Here is a 20,469-nt window from a genome sequence, read left to right on the forward strand (position 1 = left end):
TCCTCCATCCAAAGTCAAGCAAATGAAAATACGCTTTCATTTGTCTTAAATAAAGCAACAAATTGCCCTAGTAAGGTCATTTAACAAATCTAGTTAAACCTCCCAATAGAAATGTATATTCTTCTTTGTAAATCAAATTCCACTTTTGTCTGCTATGACTGTCAACTTCAGTTAGTATCTTTTATCTTCAGTTATGTACTATTATTGTTTTATTTTTATTTTTTTAATTGCACTTATTTTTTTCAGGTGGATTCACTGCATAATGGATAACTCATTGGACTTCTATTTTTTTTAATTTAGGCTTACACACACTGACAGAAACAGTGTGGGTTTTTATTTCAACTAAATGAAAACAAAAACAAATTCATGCTAAACTAAATGAATTCTAAATTATGTCTTAAAATGATGATTTCATGTTTTTCTTAATTCATAAGGCAAATTATATTGCAGCATATAAGAATTATCAAGTATATCTAAAACATATACATTCAGAAGAGTGGAAAAATTATAAGCAAACAGAATTTGGATACTTAGATTGGTTACAATTTTTACAGTAAAACAGCAAAGTCCTAGAATATATATCAAGCTATCCTATATTCTAAATCTTCATAGTATTTATTTCATTTATTCCTCTGTACTGTGATTTTAATGATACAAAGAAGAAAATATAACATTATTAGATAAATTATGCATAACAGTATAGCTTATACATACATGATGAAGTTGTGAAATCACCACTTCGGTGACTATAATCCGCAAGATTACTAATGGAGGAATCTGTTCTCCTCTCTCTCATCAAGTCAGTTCCAAATGATCCAAGTACCACTGATGAAGACCTGGGAACTTGACTATGCCTCCAAGTAGAATCTTAAAATAATTGAAGAAGTTTTAATTCAGAGAAAGCTTTCCAGGTTTCTGATGACAAATTTTCAATACTACACAGAGATAATTACGGCTTATTGGTGGTGCTAGTGGTAAAGAAACTGTCTGCCAGTGCAGGAGACTTAAGAGACGTGGGTTCGATCCCTGGGTCAGGAAGACCCCTGGAGGAGGGCATGGCAACCCACTCCAGTATTCTTGCCTCGAGAATCCCATGGACAGAGGAGACTGGCGGGGTACAGTCTATGGGGTTGCAAAGAGTCGGACACAACTGAAGTGATGAGGCATGCATGTGCACATAGGAATCCAGTTATATAGTTGCAATGAAAAGCAAAATCCACTAATGAACTAATCACTCATAAAATTATCTCCTACTCAAACACATTCTTCTCTAATACGAAAATCTACCCCTCATCTAGAATGCCAATGTCTCAGTCACTCCCTAAAATATCTGAATATACAATATACACATGATGTAAAAATGATTATAGCAAAAGTGATGAGAACAGCCAAAATCAAAGCCATCTTGAAAAGAAAGAGGTTATACTGCAAGTTACATTATTTTGTCGGAACTATTATTGCTGCCACACTTCGTTCATCCTTATGCTAAGAATTAATGTATCATTCCAATTATAATCTAAATTTTGTTAGATATAATTTCATTTAATAAGAAATTAAAAATTAAGTCTCAAAACTTACCCCCCTTTACTGTTTATCTTGAAATTCTGGGTCTTCCTCTCCTAGTCCTAAACTCCTTAAATAATTTCCCTTCATTAAGGGAAAAGGCCCGGGGTTATTATTATGCCTTTACAGAGCAGAAGAGAACAAAAGTATCACTACATAACGATTATCTGTCTACAAAGTTAAGGTCAGTCTGCTCTTACCCATCACATTACTCTTAATATCTTTCAGATGGCCAGTGTCTTTCTCATGGCAGTCCTACTTAACAAAATAGAAAGGAATCGCTTATGCTAATTACTTTATGCCTAAATCTTTCATACCAGAGTGATTGAGTGATTTGTCCAATGTCACACAATTAGAAGACTAGAATCATAGCATTCCAATTCCTTGTACAGAACTTCTAGAACACCACCAACTATTTTTCAACTAAAGAATTTCTACATTTTCTTAAAGTTAAGTGTCATATAGCACAATGTGTATTATTTACAAATACGCTAAGGAAACATTTTAAACATGTTATCTGTAAATCTGGCTTTCCCAGTAACAATTTAAAACTTTATCTCCTATAATAATGAGCAGAAGACAGGTTAGTTTTACAAACTTTGCTACTACAACATATCAGCTATTCTAATTAAATAAAATCCATTAATATCCCATTTGTGTAAGACATTTTTACCAAATTTGAACAAAAATCCAAGATGAAGAGTTAATTTCAGTTCCAGCACTAACCTAAGGTAAGATTTTGTAAGATCCACTTTTATTTCTGACTCAGTCTCACATGTAATCTACTTGTTTAAAACAGAACAACTTGGGAAAAGGGCTTTTGTCCAAAATATATATACAGTGACTAGTATGTACATAAATTTAATTAATTATTACCTGATACTGCATTTAAACCATGGCCAACACTTCTTCCAGTTGAGGTAGATGTACAGTTTGTACAAGAAAGTTTAGGTCTTTTTGAATCATGATCCCGTTGCTGGTTTTGTGATCTTGAGCGTGCTCCCTGAGTTATCTCAGACTCACTATACCATGTAGGTTGAAATGGTGACGCAGCTGCTGATGCAGACTGTAAGTTAAAATGAAATTTTACAAAGGAACAAAACACTTGAAATTTTTAAATATAGTTGAAATATTAAATTTAATCTATAGTGTTCTAATGGAGAAGGCAATGGCAACCCCACTCCAGTACTGATGCCCGGAAAATCCCATGAGCAGAGGAGCCTGGTAGGCTGCAGTCCATGGGGTCGCTAAAAGCCAGACACAACTGAGTGACTTCACTTTCACTTTCCACTTTCATGCATTGGAAAAGGAAATGGCAACCCACTCCAGTGTTCTTGCCTGGAGAATCCCATGGACGGAGAAGCCTGGTAGGCTGCAGTCCATGAGGTCGCAGAGTCGGACACGAATGAAGCGACTTAGCAGCAGCATAGTGTTCTAATAAACTGCCGAGGATCATTCATTCTTCACCAAGCACAAATTTTTCTACCATGTAGGTTCTATTGTCTTCTACCACTTGTTCCTTTACATGGTAACTTATTTTGCTAGACAGCCAATTTGATTTAGGTATGTCTTCTTTGTAACTGAATATATACACTAGGCTAGGAAACACTGAGGAGTAAAAATTTATATGTAATTATTGTGTTCTCCAGGTTTAATATTAACCCATTGATGAACCTTGTTTCTTCCTCTTATAGGTAGACAGAACACCAAGAAAGGCATTAAGTGTGAGTACTCTTCTGTAAGAATAATATTTTCAAGGAACCAAAAACACATCTGGATCTTATGCCCATTCTCAGGAAGTCAAACAACACTACTGCTGCTGCTAAGTCGCTTCAGTCGTGTCTGACTCTGTGTGACCCCATAGACGGCAGCCCACCAGGCTCCCCCGTCCCTGGGATTCTCCAGGCAAGAACACTGGAGTGGAAAAAAAAAGAAAATAACACTGGAGTGGGTTGCTATTTCCTTCTCCTATGCATGAAAGTGAAGTCACTCAGTCATGTTCAACTCTTAGCAACCCCATGGACTGCAGCCTACCAGGCTCCTCCATCCATGGGGTTTTCCAGGCAAGAGTACTGGAGTGGGATAAGTCATCCACAGAGACCCAATCAATGAACTGAATAGCACGTGAGATGAAATTCATTAAATATTTCAAAATAAAACCATGTTATGAGCCACCATCATCTATCAGGGACTTAATCCTGCAGGCCAATGGTTTTAAGACCTTTGAATTTCAAAGATCAAAAATACTTTTCAAGTTTTAATTTAAAATTTAGAAAGAACTTCTATTTCTGACCCGTAAATCTAAAATAGCAAGTAGCACCTAACCTCATCCCCAATCTTTTTAAATGGGCATTTTATACGCTCCTAAAACATGAACACACTGGGCACAGCAAACACCCTTTGCTGATAACACAAGAGACAATTCTATACATGGACATCATCAAATGGTCAATATCAAAATCAGACTGATTATATTCTTTGTGGTCAAAGATGGAGAAGTGCTTGTACAGTAGCAAAAACAAGACTTAGAACAGACTGGCTCAGATCATTAGCTCCTTACTGCAAAATTCAGACTTAAATAGAGTATGGAAAACCACTAGGCCAAGCCCATTCAGACATGATCTAAGTCAAATCCCTTATTATACAGTAGAGGTGAGGAACAGATTCAGGGATTATACCTGGTAGACAGAGGGCCTGAAGAACTACGTACAGAGGTTTTAACAGTGTACAGGAGGCAGTGACCAAAACAATCCCAAAGGACATGAAATGCAAGGCAAAGTGGTTGTCTGCGGAGGCTTTACAAATAGCTGAAGGTCCAAATTTCTCTACAACGCTGTCAACTCTTAGTACTGTCTCACTTGTTTTATTTTAGCCATTCTAGTGAGTATGAAGTGGTGTCTCATTAAGAGTGTACATTTGCATTTCTTAATGGCTAATGATGTTGAGCATCTATTCATGTGGTTCATTGGCCATTTATACATCTTCTGAAAAATGTCTGTTCAGTTGCTCTGCTCATTTTAAACTGAGTTGTTTTTTTTGTTACAACCTAAAGGTTCTTTATATAGTCTGGTTACAAGTTCCTTGTCATATGGCATATGCTTCACAAATAACTTCTCCCATTTTGTAAGTTGTCTTTTCACACTCTTCATGGCATTGCTATGGGCTTCCCTAGTAGCTCAGCTGGTAAAGAATCCATGCAATGCAGAACCCGGTTAGATTCCTGGGTCAGGAAGGTCCCCTGGAAAAGGGATAGGCTACCCAGTCCAGTACTCTAGGGTTTTCCTGGTGGCTCAGACAGTAAAGAATCTGCCTACAATGCGGGAGAGCTGGGTTCAATCCCTGGGTTGGGAAGATGCCCTGGAAGAGGACATGGCAACCCAGTGCAGCATTCTTGCCTGGAGAATCCCCATGGGCCAAGGAGCCTGGTGGGCTGAGGTATACAACGATTTCACAAAGACAGAGCTGAGCGACTAAGCAAATGGATATATGGCATTTCAGTTCAGTTCAGTCACTCAGTCACGTCCAACTCTTTGCAACCCCATGAACCGCAGCAACCAGGCCTCCCAGTCCATCACCAACTCCTAGAGTCCACCCAAAGTCAGGTCCATTGAGTCAGTGATGCCATACAACAATCTCATTCTCTGTCGTCCCCTTCTCCTCCTGCCCTCAATCTTTCCCAGCATGAGGGTCTTTCCAAATGAGTCAGCTCTTCGCATCAGGTGGCCAAAGTATTGGAGTTTCAGCTTCAGCATCAGTCCTTCCAATGAACACCCAGGACTGATCTCCTTTGGAATGCACTGGTTGGATCTCCTTGCAGTCCAAGGGACTCTCAAGAGTCTTCTCCAACACCACAGTTCAAAAGCATCAATTCTTCGGCACTCAGCCTTCTTCACAGTCCAACTCTCACATCCATACATGACTACTGGAAAAACTATCATAGCCTTGACTAGATGGACCTTTGTTGGCAAAGTAATGTCTCTGCTTTTGAATATGCTATCTAGGTTGGTCATACCTTTCCTTCCAAGGAGTAAGCGTCTTTTAATTTCATGGCTGCAGTCACCACCTGCAGTGATTTTGGAGCTCAAAAAAATAAAGTCAGCCACTGTTTAACCATCTGTTTGCCATGAAGTGATGGGACTGGATGCCATGATCTTAGTTTTCTGAATGTTGAGTTTAAAGCCAACTTTTTCACTCTCCTCTTTCACTTCCATCAAGAGGCTTTTTAGTTCCTCTTTACTTTCTGCCATAAGGGTGGTGTCATCTGCATATCTGAGGTTATTGATATTTCTTCTTGCAATCTTGATTCCAGCTTGTGCTTCCTCCAGCCCAGCATTTCTCATGATGTACTCTGCATATAAGATAAATAAGCAGGGTGACAATATACAGCCTTGACGTACTCCTTTACCTATTTGGAGCCAGTCTGTTGTTCCATGTCCAGTTCTAATTCTTGCTTCCTGACCTGCATACAAATTTCTCAAGAGGCAGCTCAGGTGTTCTGGTATTCCCATGTCTTTCAGAATTTTCCAGTTTATTGTGATAGGCTTTGACATAGTCAGTAAAGACGTTTTTCTGGAACTCTCTTGTTTCTTTGATGATCCAGCGGATGCTGGCAATTTGATCTCTGGTTCCCCTGCCTTTCCTAAAACCAGCTTGAACATCTGGAAGTTCACGGTTCATGTATTGCTGAAGCCTGGCTTGGAGAATTTTGAGCATTACTTACTAGCGTGTGAGATGAGTGCAATTGTGCGGTAGTTTGAGCATTCTCTGGCATTGCCTTTCTTTGGGATTGGAATGAAAACTGACCTTTTCCAGTCCTGTGGCCATTGCTGAGTTTTCCAAATTTGCTGGCATATTGAGTGCAGCACTTTCACAGCATCATCTTTTAGGAATCGAAATAGCTCAACTGGAATTCGATCACCTTCACTAGCTTTGTTTGTAGTGGTGCTTCCTAAGGCCCACTTGACTTTACATTCCAGGATGTCTGGCTCTAGGTGAGTGATCACCCTATTGTGATCATCTGGGTCACAAAGATCTTTTTTGTACAGTTCCTCTGTGTATTCTTGCCACCTCTTCTTAATACCTTCTGCTTCTGTTAGGTCCATACCATTTCTGTCCTTTATTGAGCCCATCTTTTCATGGAATATGGCATTTATTGACTCACTAAAGTTTTTAATCTGTTATGTCCAATTAACTTTTTTGCAATCATTATCTCAAGAGACTAAGAACATTCATATGAAATTAAAAAGTGGATGAAGCGCATGAAAAGACAACTTACAGAATGGGAGAAAATATCTGTGAATACACTAAAAATCACAGAGTTGTACACTTTAAATGGGCAAGTCATATGCTATCTGATTTATATCTCAATAAAACTATTATTTAATGAATGTTATCTACCAGACAATGCTTAATCATGAGAAATAATGTAATGCACAGTAATGAAAGTACAAGTCCAGAATAAAATGGTCTCCCTTGGTTTCTTATTTCCATGAATCAATACCTTATCTGAGATGACTAACAGTTCCTTCCTTGAAAATTTTCCGTATCATAAGCAACAACTAAAAACTCTGACCTCTTCTTTATACAGTCTTCTCTATCACTCACCATTCCCCCTTTTAGACTAAACTGCCAAGCATTGCTTCCTTTTCCATATGAACAAAACACTTTATAGATTTGATTGTGTTTCCTTGTGATCTCGACACCCAAACAAGGGCCCAAGATTAACTTTCAGTTCAGTTCAGTCCCTCAGTCATGTCCAACTCTTTGCGACGTCATGAACTGCAGCACGCCAGGCCTCCCTGTCCATCACCAACTCTCGGAGTTCACTCAAACTCACGTCCATCGAGTCAGTGATGCCATCCAGCCATCTCATCCTCTGTCGTCCCCTTCTCCTCCTGCCCCCAATCCCTCCCAGCATCAGAGTCTTTCCCAATGAGTCAACTCTTCGCATGAGGTGGCCAAAGTACTGGAGTTTCAGCTTTAGCATCATTCCTTCCAAAGAACACCCAGGACTGATCTCCTTTAGGATGGACTGGTTGGATCTCCTTGCAGTCCAAGGGACTCTCAAGAGTCTTCTCCAATACCACAGTTCAAAAGCATCAATTCTTCAGCCCTCAGCTTTCTTCAGAGTCCAACTCTCACATCCATACATGACTACTGGAAAAACCATATCCTTGACTAGACGGACCTTAGTTGGCCAAGTAATGTCTCTGCTTTTGAATATGCTATCTAGGTTGGTCATAACTTTCCTTCCAAGGAGTAAGCGTCTTTTAATTTCATGGCTGCAGTCACCATCTGCAGTGATTTTGGAGCCCCCAAAAACAAAGTCTGACACTGTTTCCACTGTTTCCCCATCTATTTCCCATGAAGTGATGGGACCAGATGCCATGATCTTCGTTTTCCTACTTTTTCACTCTCCTCTTTCACTTTCATCAAGAGGCTTTTTAGTTCCTTTTCACTTTCTGCCATAAGGGTAGATTAACTTTAGAATACTGCAAGGGCTTACAAATCTACCAGTTAACTCTGACCCACTCTCAGCATTTTATCTGTATTTTCCTGATTGCATTTAAAACTTTTCATTTTCTTATCTGATTGTGTGTGCTTATGTATGTATGTATTTCCTTGGAAACTGTGTACCAGATAAACAAATCAAAAGAAACAAAAAAAGAAAAAGGTTAATGACAATTGGTTATTTTAACTGTTGAAAATATATACTATGCAAAATATGCCATTGTACCAAGCTTTGTAACAGTTAATATATAAATTAGAAACGATGTAAAAACCTAGAAGTTCCATAAAAAGCCTCTTTTATTATTTCATATTAAAAAAGCAATCTCTCCACAAAGCAAAAAGTGGGATTAGAGGTTGCTTAAATTACAGAAAAAAATAAAAATAATGACATATTCACAGAATACTCCCGAATTTTCACTTTTAACCATCATATAAATTAAATTTTCTTACCCAAAACATACAAAATTCTACTTACTGTTACCAAAGACATAAGATGATCATAGTTTTGCACCATTCAAATTGTAACAAAAATTTAAACATGGAGTAGCAGAAATATCAGTAAGGTTAATAACAGAGACAGCCCAGCTTAAAAATGGACAAGAACCAAAAGATATTTAGAAAATCAATTGTTCGGAACTTAGAACCTACATTTCCCAAAGACACAATGCCACCCACAAGTCTTAGATTCTTCAGCTCAGGCACACTGTATACTAATTGTGTGGCTGGTAGAAACCACATATTTATCCAGATTTCAGATCTTTATTTATGAAATGACACAAGCATCTGTCCTTGTGTATTTAAGATTAAAAATGAAAAATGTTCTGCAAAATGTCAAACACTGTACAAATAAGGTATTTTCACATCATTCGATCCATAACATAAATGATCTAGTATGCCATCACCTGACCCTCCTTTCTGAAGCTTCAGGTTCACTAAGTGCAGTAAAGAAGGGGAGTGTTATGTTGCAGACAGTTTTGAGTCAGAAAATACCAACAAATAACCAAAAATGTTCCCTTTGATAGTCAAAGGTCTCTCATTCATTAAATACATATCTTGTTGAAAAATCATGTGATAATAATCTGATATTATATTGTCCCCTAAGGGTATTTATCATCCATTTAAACCAATGGCAAAGTCAGGAAATGGTAACAGCAGCAATAACAATCATTATAACCAGTTAACATTTGAACTCTTACTAGGTTCCAGGCACTGTTGTTCTAAGTGCTTTACACCTAGTACTTCTTCCAATTAAAACAGTAACTGTATGAGAAAACCACCCTTATTATCATTTCACATAAGAGGAAACAGAAAACTACTTTACTCAGAACACAGGAATTTCAGTTTCTAAATAAAAACTATAACAGCAAAGCAATCTGGAAACGTTCCTGTAACCCACTGGGGGAAAAAAGACCAAAAGCCACTTAAATAACTGAAAAACATAAAGGAAAACTCCAAAATTTACAAAACTGATTAATCTTATTGAGTCAATAAAACATTTACTTTTTAAAAAAACGTTTGCATTTGTTTAACTTCCACAGTCAAAGTTTAGACTTTCGGAATAATCTATGACATGAGTTAGGAACAAGCTGAAAACTCTGGAAATAGTATTTTAAAGGGATGTCAATAAATTTTCTAAATGTATTCAAGACTGTTAGTCTTGTTTTACAGTCTGTGTTCCTCACTAATCATGAAAAACCGGACACAGATCAGCAGACAAAATTTCCTCAAGACTATATTAAAAAAAACAAATTCTGTGCTCTTAATAAGTCACAATGAGGGACTTCCCCGGTGGTCCAGTGGTTAAGAATCCACCTTGCAATGCAGGGGATGTGAGTTCAATCCCTGGTCAGGGAACAAAGATCCCACATGCCGTGGAGCAACTAAGCCCACCAGCCACAACTACTGAGCTCCTTTACCACACCTAGAGAATCTGTGCGCCACAAGATCCCAAATGATTCAACAAACATCCTGCATGTCACAACTAAGACCTGACACAACCAAATAAATAAATATTAAAAAAAAGAGTCACAACCATTTAACCTACATTTCCAGCAGAATGAAAAACATGTGATTCTGGCAAGAATACTCCTGCCTAGTTACAGAGTAAAACAAATACATTGTCAAAACAACATTTAAAATAAAACATTAAAATAAATAAACAGTACATACAACATTAGCAAGCTGGCAGTAGATATGGGCATTTTAGAGAAATTACCTTATTTGATTTGTATAAAATGCTTATTACTATGCAGAAATGCTTCTAAGTGACTTCTGTTAATAGAATATATTGCACGATATATAAATATTAAGACACAAATAAACATTTCCACTAAAGGATTCTCTTTAGAGTCTGTTACCAAGACTTTTGCAAATCATATGTGACCCAATCAGGTTTTCAGTCAATAATGCAATAAACTTAAATATGATAGGCAAGATAAACTGAATTAAACCTACAATCCATGACTCGAGATTTATACCATTTTAGACTACAACCATTGTTACAACACTAATAAGCTACTTTTTAAAAAAAACGCTATTAGTCTTAATGAAAATTAGCTACATAAAAGGAACTTATGTCACTTTATGTAAATTATGAATCAGTCAACTCATTTCTAACTGTAAAAACCCCATAATTCATATAAAAGAATGTTAGTGATGTATCTTCATCAAAGAAAAGCCTATTAATTTAAATTGATACTTAAATGTTTTTAGGTTAATAGGTTTGCAAGTCTTTGGAAAGGATGAACATTTACATATGATCACAATTCTTTATAAAAAGTTCCGAAGTCCAAAAAGTTTGAAAAACATCAAGTTTTTGCTACTTAATGTGGTACAGTCCATCAGTGTGCAGAAATATACTAATGTTTTGATTACAGGATGCCTCAGATCCAGCTGAGGTGTTAAAAACACACTCTACTACTTTTCTGAAATCCAGAAAATAATATGGCTCCAAGGACTTTGAAAATGAGACTGTATGTACACATATTTCAAATTAAGATGTTACCTGATATTCCGAATCCAGTCGAAAGGAAGAGTCCCTTGAGTGATAGGTATCATTTAAACCACTTCCTCTGCTTCCAGACATCAACCTAGCACTTAAAGAGCTAGCAGGTTGAACAGAAATTCTTCTTGGAATCCTTGAAGGTTTAGACTCCATTCTTAAGGTTTCCTGTGAAATGCAGATTTTGATTACTTGCTTTGGGAAAACACTCAAACCTTTGATTCTTAATCCTCTCTAAAAGATCAGTTCAAAATCAAGAATTAACCATGCAAATTAACTAAATCTGGTATGGTAAACTGTGAGACTATCATCCTCTCCTTCTACAAGGCAGAGAGGTCTGAAGTTGATCAAAGGTTCCCACTGTACATAAAATGAAACAAACATGATAAAACTGGTGATGCAAAACCTCCATTTATTCTTTCCAAATCTTGAACTCTTTCCTTACTCAATTTTATCTCTACATAAAATACCACAGGAATGAGCCTCTGACTCTTGCTATTTCTGTTCAGTTCAGTTCAGTTGCTCAGTCGTGCTCGACTCTCTGCGACCCCATGAATGGCAGCACGCCAGGCCTCCCTGTCCGTCACCAACTCCCGGAGTCCACCCAAACTCAGGTCCATTGAGTCAGTGATGCCATACAACAATCTCATTCTCTGTTGTCCCCTTTTCCTCCTGCCCTCGATCTTTCCCAGCATCAGAGTCTTCCCAAATGAGTCAGCTCTTTGCATCAGGTGGCCAAAGTATTGGAGTTTCCGCTTCAACATCAGTCCTTCCAATGAACACCCAGGACTGATCTCCTTTAGGATGGACTGGTTGGATCTCCTTGCAGTCCAAGGGACTCTCAAGAGTCTTCTCCAACACCACAGTTCAAAAGCATCAATTCTTCGGCGCTCAGCTTTCTTCACAGTCCAACTCTCACATCCATACATGACCACTGGAAACACCATAGCCTTGACTAGATGAACCTTTGTTGACAAAGTAATGTCTCTGCTTTTTAATATGCTATCTAGGCTGGTCATAACTTTCCTTCCAAGGGGTGTCTTTTAATTTCATGGCTGCAATCACCATCTGCAGTGATTTTGGAGCTCAAAAAAATAAAGTCAGCCACTGTTTCCCCATCTATTTGCCATGAAGTGATGGGACCGCATGCCATGATCTTAGTTTTCTGAATGTTGAGCTTTAAGCCAACTTTTTCACTCTCCTCTTTCACTTTCATCAAGAGGTTCTTTAGTTCTTCTTCACTTTCTACCATGAGGGTGGTGTCATCTGCATATCTGAGGTTATTGATATTTCTTCTTGCAATCTTGATTCCAGCTTGTGCTTCCTCCAGCCCAGCATTTCTCATGATGTACTCTGCATATAAGATAAATAAGCAGGGTGACAATATACAGCCTTGACGGACTCCTTTTCCTATTTGGAACCAGTCCGTTGTTCCATGTCCAGTTCTAATTCTTGCTTCCTGACCTGCATACAGGTTTCTCAAGAGGCAGGTCAGGTGGTCTGGTATTCCCATGTCTTTCGGAATTTTCCACAGTTTATTGTGATCTACACAGTCAAAGGCTTTGACATAGTCAATAAAGTAGATGTTTTTCTGGAACTCTCCTGCTTTTTTGATGATCCAGCAGATGTTGGCAATTTGATCTCTGGTTCCCCTGCCTTTTCTAAAACCAGCTTGAACATCTGGAAGTTCACGGTTCAAGTATTGCTGAAGCCTGGCTTCAAGAATTTCGAGCATTACTTTACTAGCATGTGAGATTAGCATTCAATACTCATACTGTAAGCATTAGCTATACTGTAGTATTTTTACACTCCTTAACACAGTATGCTCTCACAGGACTTTGTACATGCTTGCAAAGTCTATATAGTCCCCATTCAATTACTGAGCAGAGCCTTAAAACAAGATCAAGCGTGCTTCTACTTTGCACATACTTTTATTAACACATCATACTACATGCTATAATTTGTTTTCCTGCCTCCCCTTCTCAAAAGTGAGAAAAATTTCTAAGTTTTCCAGGCTAAACATTCCTCAACACATGCCAAGGGTCACCATTAGTTACATTTTATTTGCCAACATTTGCTGGATCATCGAAAAAGCAAGAGAGCTCCAGAAAAACATCTATTTCTGCTTTGTTGACTATGCCAAAGCATTTGACTGTGTGGATCACAACAAACTGTGAAAAATTCTTAAAGAGATGGGAATACCAGATCACCTGACCTGCCTCCTGAGAAATCTGTATGTAGGTCAAGAAGCAACAGTTAGAACTGGACATGGAAAAACAGACTGGTTCCAAATCAGGAAAGGAGTACGTCAAGGCAAGGCTTATTGTCTTGACGAACTGTCACCCTACTTATTTAACTTACATGCAGAGTACATCATGAGAAACGCTAGGCTGGAAGAAGCGCAAGCTGGAATCAAGATTGCAGGGAGAAATACCAGTAATCTCAGATACGCAGATGACACCACCCTTATGGCAGAAAGTGGAAGAAGAACTAAAGAGCCTCTTGATGAAAAGTGAAAGAGGAGAGTGAAAAAGTTGGCTTTAAACTCAACATTCAGAAAACGAAGATCATGGCATCTGGCCCCATCACTTCATGGCAAATTGATGTGGAAACAATTGAAACAGTGAGACTTTATTTTTGGGGGCTCCAAAATCACTGCAGATGGTGACTGCAGCCATGAAATTAAAAGACACTTGCTCCTTGGAAGAAAAGTATAACCAACCTAGACAGTATATTAAAAAGCAGAGACATTATTCTGCAAACCAAGGTCCATTTAGTCAAAGCTACGGTTTTTTCAGTAGTCATGTATGGATGTGAGAGTTGGACTATAAAGAAAGCTGAGTGCCAAAAACTTGATGCTTTTGAACTGTTGTGTTGGAGAAGACTCTTGAGGGTTCCTTGGACCGCAAAGAGATAAACCAGTCAATCCTAAAGGAAATCAGTCCTGAATATTCATTGGAAAGACTGATGCTAAAGCTGAAATTCCAATACTTTGGCCACCTGATGGGAAGAATGGACTCCTTAAAAAGACCCTGATGCTGGGAAAGATTGAGAGCAGGAAGAGAAAGGGACAACAAAGGATGAAATGGTTGGATGGCATCACCGACTCAATGGACATAAGTTTGAGCAAGCTCTGAGAGCTGGTGACGGACAGGGAAGCCTGGCGTGCTGCAGTCCATAGCGTTGCAAAGAGTCGGACACGACTGACCAACTGAACTGAACTGATATAAATGGATTCTTACAACATTTACTCTTTTTCTGTCTGGCTTCATTTGCTTAACACTGTATTTGTGAGGTTAATTCATTCTGTGGTTTATGTAGCATTCCACTGTATCAATACACCCAATTTATTTGTCTTTTCTTCTCTGGGTGAACACTGGATTGTTTCCAGTTTTAGGCTATTACAAGTAAGTGCAACTATGAAAACCATTTTATGAAGTAAAAACAAAACAAAAAAAACTTGCAAAGTTTTTCTTGGAAAAACATTTACAATGCACAGTCTGTGAACAACTGAGATGACACCAGCCATGAGAGTAAAATGAGAAGGGCAGAAGAAAGTAACAGTAAAAAGAAATCACAATAATGTCTTCAACTTGTCCCAGTTACCACTTTCAAGGTCAAAAATCATTCTCTTATTTTTCTGGCAGTGGACTGAAATCAATGTGCTTGACTTCCCTGACACAGTAACATCTGCTGTTTTAAAACATTCAGATTTAAGCATTTAAGTTCAAAATACCTAATTCAATTCATTAACTTATCAACTAAGTTTTAGATCAATCATATGGCTCTACCTTAAAAGCTACTACTAAAAACTATCTGTCAAAAACATGGTATCAACCAATGATGGGAAAGAGGATAAAGAGAGCTAAGACAGCAACAAAACGAAAGGGCTATACTACAGTAGGAGATATACCACAAACACGAAAAAGATAAAAACACAAGCCCAGTATCATCTAAGAATATCTAGTTGAGGAACCAGAGAAAAGCTATACTTTGGAACATGATTAAATCAAAGATAGCTTATCAGAAAAGATCAGTTTTGAAGTCCCAGTTAAACATGAGAAGGTTATCTTTTTATTTACCTATTTGGTCCCTTTTCCCAAAACCCCTGTAAAGTGACAGTTGATGAATCCAAAGGCTTTAACTATGAAAAGAATAGGAAAAAGGATCATAAAAGGCAAGAGATTTCAATGTAATTTGGAAAATCAAAAAAAGTTGGAGGAGAGGTAGAATAATTCAGGAGAGGATAATATTTCCTAAGCATTTTTACAGAAAGGTAGGAACTGGAAGCAGAGCAGTAAGCTGTAGCATCCTAGAAAGAATCATGATTTGGAGATACAAGATACCACAATAAAGGGATAATGCATGGAGTTGCTGAATTAAAATCTGTACTTGAAGTAGTAAAACCTCCAGTTCTTCCCACAGCTCTATTCTTTCAAAAAATAGGGTATTTATTCTTTGGAGAATAAGGAACTTCCTTGTAAACCACCAACCCCTCCCTCAATATACAACCAACTCTGCAAAGGTTAAGTATAAGGAATAAAAGAAAATCTACATACTCAAAAGTTGAGACCCAAAACCTCTCTTTTCTGATGCTGTTTCTACAGTGCTGTCAGAAAACCAAACAAAAATACTAGACACTTCTGGATACTGCTATTTGGAATGCTTTCAATTACAAAGCTAGCTTGTCATTTTACCATCCTACCCAAAGTGAAATCCACTAGTAACCATGAATTTCTAATCACCTTTTTTAGTGCTTCCCTCTAACAGACAAACACCAAGATCACTGTGTATCCAAAAAGAAAGACCAAAGTAAACAACAACAACAAAAAAGGAACTCAGAGGAAATCTGGGGAAAGAAGCTAATAAGTTACTATTCTCAAAAGGAGCAAAAGACATTCATTATAAAGTAATGGAGGCTTCAGAAAGCAACCAGTATAACGAACAGCTTATGGAAATTCAAAATGCTATATGCTTAAAAAAAAAAAACTATACACTTAAAAAAAAGATATGTGATACACTGAAATAAATCCAACAGAAGAGTTGGGAGTAAACTCAGGACACCTCCCAGAAGTGGAAACTGTAACTCAAAAAACAGAATTGTCCAGGGGAGTTACTGATCATTTGACTGTAAGTATGGTTATAGAGAGAGAAAAAAGAAAATGGAATAGATTACCAAAAAATTGAAAAAATTTTTCTACAACTGAAGGACATATATCTCCACATTGAAAGCGGTCAAGTGTAGCTGGCAGGATCAAAGAATGAAGACCAACACTAAGCACCATTTATCACCTTGAAATTTCAGAACACCAGAAATAAAGATACAATAATTTACAAGAATGGAAAAACGGGTCAAATACAAAAGAAATCAGAATGGCTTCTTAATTACAACTTTAAAAACTCTGAGGACAATAAAGCAATGCCTGTAGTACTGAGAAAAAAAAATTTGCACTGAACCCCAATCTAGAAACTAAATATGAGGTGGAGAAAATAATATTCAGACATGAAAGATTTTTAAAAACAATCAAATGACAAAACTACAGGAAGTTAGTTAAATGAAAAGCAGGTCCTAGGAAAACCAGCATGTAAAGAATTAAAGAACCAGACACAGAACCTAGGAGACAGGGTTCTTTGATGTCTCAGTGGTAAAGAATCTGCCTGCAATGCAGCAGACACAGGAGATGCTGGTTTGATCCCTGGATCGGGAAGATTCCCTGCAGAGGAAATGACAACACTCCAGTATTCTTCCAGGAAAATCCCATGAACAGAGAAGCCTGGTGGGCTACAGACCATGGGATCGCAGAGTGGGACATGACTGAGCACTCTTGTGTGTGTATGTATACACACACATGTATATATATATAATGCACTGAAAAATCATGAACACATCATTTAGAAATATGAAGGTAATTCCTATAACAGCTAAAAGTTAAGGATAGCTGCCTACGGAAAGTGGACTGGGAAAGAGGTAAAGGGTGAGGCAAAGGATTGCTGTTTTTCTTTTAAGCAGGATGACCGTATTTCCTGGTTTGCTGAGACCAGTTTCAGTTTATGGCAAGAAAAGTCCTAATTTGTGCTCATTATCCCTGGGCAATTATTAATAGTACTTGTGTTGTCTCTCAAAAGTGGCCTGGTTTGAATGATAAAGCATACAGTCACCTAACGTAAATCTTTCCTACCTTCAGCTTTTTATAAACTCTTTATATATCCATATAAATATTTGTATTTAAAAAGTGAATTATGCATCAGACATTTAAAGAAGGCATACAATAGTAGAAAGAATACTAATAGTTAAATAGTGACACACAAAAGCCCATGAAAGATTTAACAAGTAGCAGATTTGTTATTTTATCAAGAAGACTATAAAAATATTAAACAAGGGACTGTATTTGTTGAGGATTTTAAACAGGAAATATGTTTTTAAAAAGAAACAGGCCTACAGTTGGTTCTTTAACAACAATGCTTCTTAATCATACTTATCGTGGTTTACTTTGACTGTGTCTATACTTAATTCTTACCTGCATACTTACTTGCAGAATGAAACTAACCTAGTAGGAAATCTCTAAAAACAAAGCTCTTGGGAGAAGGCAAAGAGGCAGAGTCCTCCGAGACCTGTAATTTATACTGCACAAACTATTTTTGGAACCTTGTCTACATAAATTGATTGAATTTTGACAATGTAGGTGTTACCAGAAAACTTATATAATTTGGTTGTGTAAGCTGTAGGTCAAAAGCACAAAAAATAGTAAAAAAATAAAATGTGCAGTCCTTGAAAAACTTCTATCAGACCACTTACAAGGTACTACGAGGGATCTTCTCAAGTTCGTTCATTCATTCATTCAAGTAGTTTTTCACATGCTTACACGTCCTAAGCACATTAATTAATACTAAACAAAGGGATGGAGAGAGGGGACAACACTGAACCTAGTGAGATAATGACTATAAAGAAGCTGTGGTCTAGGAGGGAACAAACTACATAAATAACGATGTAACTTAAAATAGCTATAAATGCTCTAACAGAAAGAGTATAAGCCAATCAAGCTGGAAAAAAGTATGCTGAAGCTCAAGGCTTTTAACCAAATATAATGGCCTCTTACTTTCCTTCTGTCATTACCCGTGCATGCTAAGTTGTGTCTCTTTGCAACCCTACGGTCTGTAGCCCACAAGGCTCCTCTGTCCATGGGATTCTCCAGGAAAGAATACTCGAGTGGGTTGCCATGCCCTCCTCCAGGGAATCTTTCTGACTCAGGGATAGAACCTGCATCGGCAAGCAGGTTCTTTACCACCAGTGCCACCTCCGAAGCCCTTGTCACTATGCGGTTTCTTTAAATATATATTTCTTTCAGTTTGATTCCAGAGTTGGATAGTTGAGGTCTTTTTCTTTCTGGTGATAAGATAAAAACATCAGCAGGGCTGATTTTACAAATATATGACCACTTATGCAAACACATGAGGCCCTGTGTTTCATTAAAAGCTCCACTGTTGACATCTGAAAATCATTAATACTTTAGAATGTGAACTTGTATAAGTCAAGTCAGATAGCATAGTGGAGCACGAGCTTGAGCAGAAGCGATATGTGCCTGTCTGCCATGTCCTGCCACTCAATCTGTATTTAGCACTCACTGCTATGAAGCTTCGGTCATTAACACACTTCGATTTTTACTCTGAGTTGCACTCGTATCCTAGGCATCTGGATCAACTGGACTTGGGTGCTCATGTTCCTTATCAACACATCTATCTCTGAGTAAGATGAGGCACTGACTGCTCCAAGAGGTCCTATTTTTCATTCTTCAGAACTTGCTTCAATTTCAAATGCAGAAAGAAAGTAATAAACCACAAAGTCACAAAAATCTTATGATCAATATTTGAGATTTTTACTGTATTGAACTTTTCAACTTGTAAGATTCTCTTAAGTTGGTATTTAACTGCTAGTTTACCCAACTAGTCTTAATGTGACTTTTAAGTGTTCCCTTACTTTCAGGCATTTTAAGAGTAACTGGCACAAGGAACAGTAGTGGATAACAAATATTTATACCAACTCCAAAATTTATGTAGTCTGTCATCTCATAAACCTGTGACTTAACTACTACTAAAAAAAAAATTGACAGTATTTTAAATAGGTAATTTCATTCAGCTGGGTTTCATAGGAAACCTCTGTAGAGCTCTTTAAAAACAAGTTCATGTTTTTAGTGGCTGATTTCTATAAAGGAATTTTAGACCCAAAAAACACTTTCTCCTACCTATAAACAGTACAATTCAACTCTAGTCTATGGAAATAAACTTTAGACTAGGTAAAAAGCCTCAAAGAATTCTGTCATTGTCCAACATGCAAAATTGTGTGCCCAAAGTTACCTGCAAGTTAACAAGATCTCAGTCACATGCTAAATGCAACTGAAAACTTACCACACAACTTATACTAAAATACAAATTTAAACTAAATTTTTACAATGTTTTTCGGCAAGACTTTACATGAATGAGACCTACTCTAAGTATACCAACATTTGTCTCTAATAATAGCACAATAGGCCTTGTTTAAAGGGAATCTGTCATTAATCCACACATTTTCTCATTTCTCTTTAATCTTACTAGTAATGACAACACTCCCCAATCAGATTTTCAACTGTTCTCTACTACCTTAAAAATTAAGTCTAAATTCTTTACCCCAGTAACCAGAATTCTAACCCACCTTTTCCACTTAACTTTCAAATTGCTGTCGTTAAGTCACAATGTCCAACTCTTTTGCCATCCCATGGATTGCAGCCTGCCAGGCTCCTCCATCCATGGGATTTCCCAGGCAAGAATATTTGAGTGGGATGTCATTTCCTTCTGTACGGGATTTTCCCAACCCAGGGATGGAACCTGCATCTCCGCATTAGCAAGGCGGATTCTTTACCGCTGAGTCACCAGAGAACTACCATCTTAAAATAATGCGGGAGACCGGGGTTCCATCCCTGGGTTAGGAAGATCCCCCTGGAGAAGGAAATGGCAACCCACTCCAGTACTCTTGCCTGGAAAATTCCATGGACGAACTGAGGAGCATGGTAGGCTACAGTCCATGGGGTGGCAAAGAGTCAGACATGACTGAGCGACTTCACTTTCTTTCTTTCTTTCTTTCCAGTTCACCCTGGTGGAGAGGAAGTGACAGGGGTCTGGGAAAAGGAGATAAATCTTGGGACCTCCCCACCTCTAAGATTCAGGCACTTAGAGCCTGCCTAATCTCAAGAAGAATGCAAAAAACTAAGAACACCTCCTTTCCTATTGACTGTCCTCCAAGTATCTAAGAAGGTATAGCAGTTTACTGTTTAGGGAGTTACAACAGCCTTCGAGTTGTAGGCCTCTCTGTAGTGCAGATATGCAGGGCCTATAGAAGTTGAGGTTAGTGAAAGAATACTGAA

At 37.8% G+C, this 20,469-nt stretch overlaps 1 protein-coding gene across 13 annotated transcripts in view; it reads right to left on the reverse strand.

Annotated features, from left to right (window-relative positions):
- Positions 1–20,469, reverse strand: part of MARCH7 (membrane associated ring-CH-type finger 7) — a 47,796-nt gene that overhangs the window by 20,266 nt on the left and 7,061 nt on the right. For all 13 annotated transcript variants that reach the window (XR_003514183.1, XR_003514174.1, XR_003514191.1 and 10 more), the window contains exons 2-4: positions 11,078–11,242; positions 2,440–2,629; positions 715–867 (exon numbers count right to left, since the gene is read on the reverse strand). Coding sequence is in view for 6 of the 13 variants with exons in the window: in XM_027559940.1 (XP_027415741.1) it covers positions 715–867; positions 2,440–2,629; positions 11,078–11,230 (496 nt within the window). In the remaining 7 variants the exon portion in view is untranslated. The remainder of the gene's footprint in view (positions 1–714; positions 868–2,439; positions 2,630–11,077; positions 11,243–20,469) is intronic.

This window comes from Bos indicus x Bos taurus, chromosome 2 (assembly GCF_003369695.1).
Source record: "Bos indicus x Bos taurus breed Angus x Brahman F1 hybrid chromosome 2, Bos_hybrid_MaternalHap_v2.0, whole genome shotgun sequence".
Lineage (NCBI taxonomy): Eukaryota > Metazoa > Chordata > Mammalia > Artiodactyla > Bovidae > Bos > Bos indicus x Bos taurus.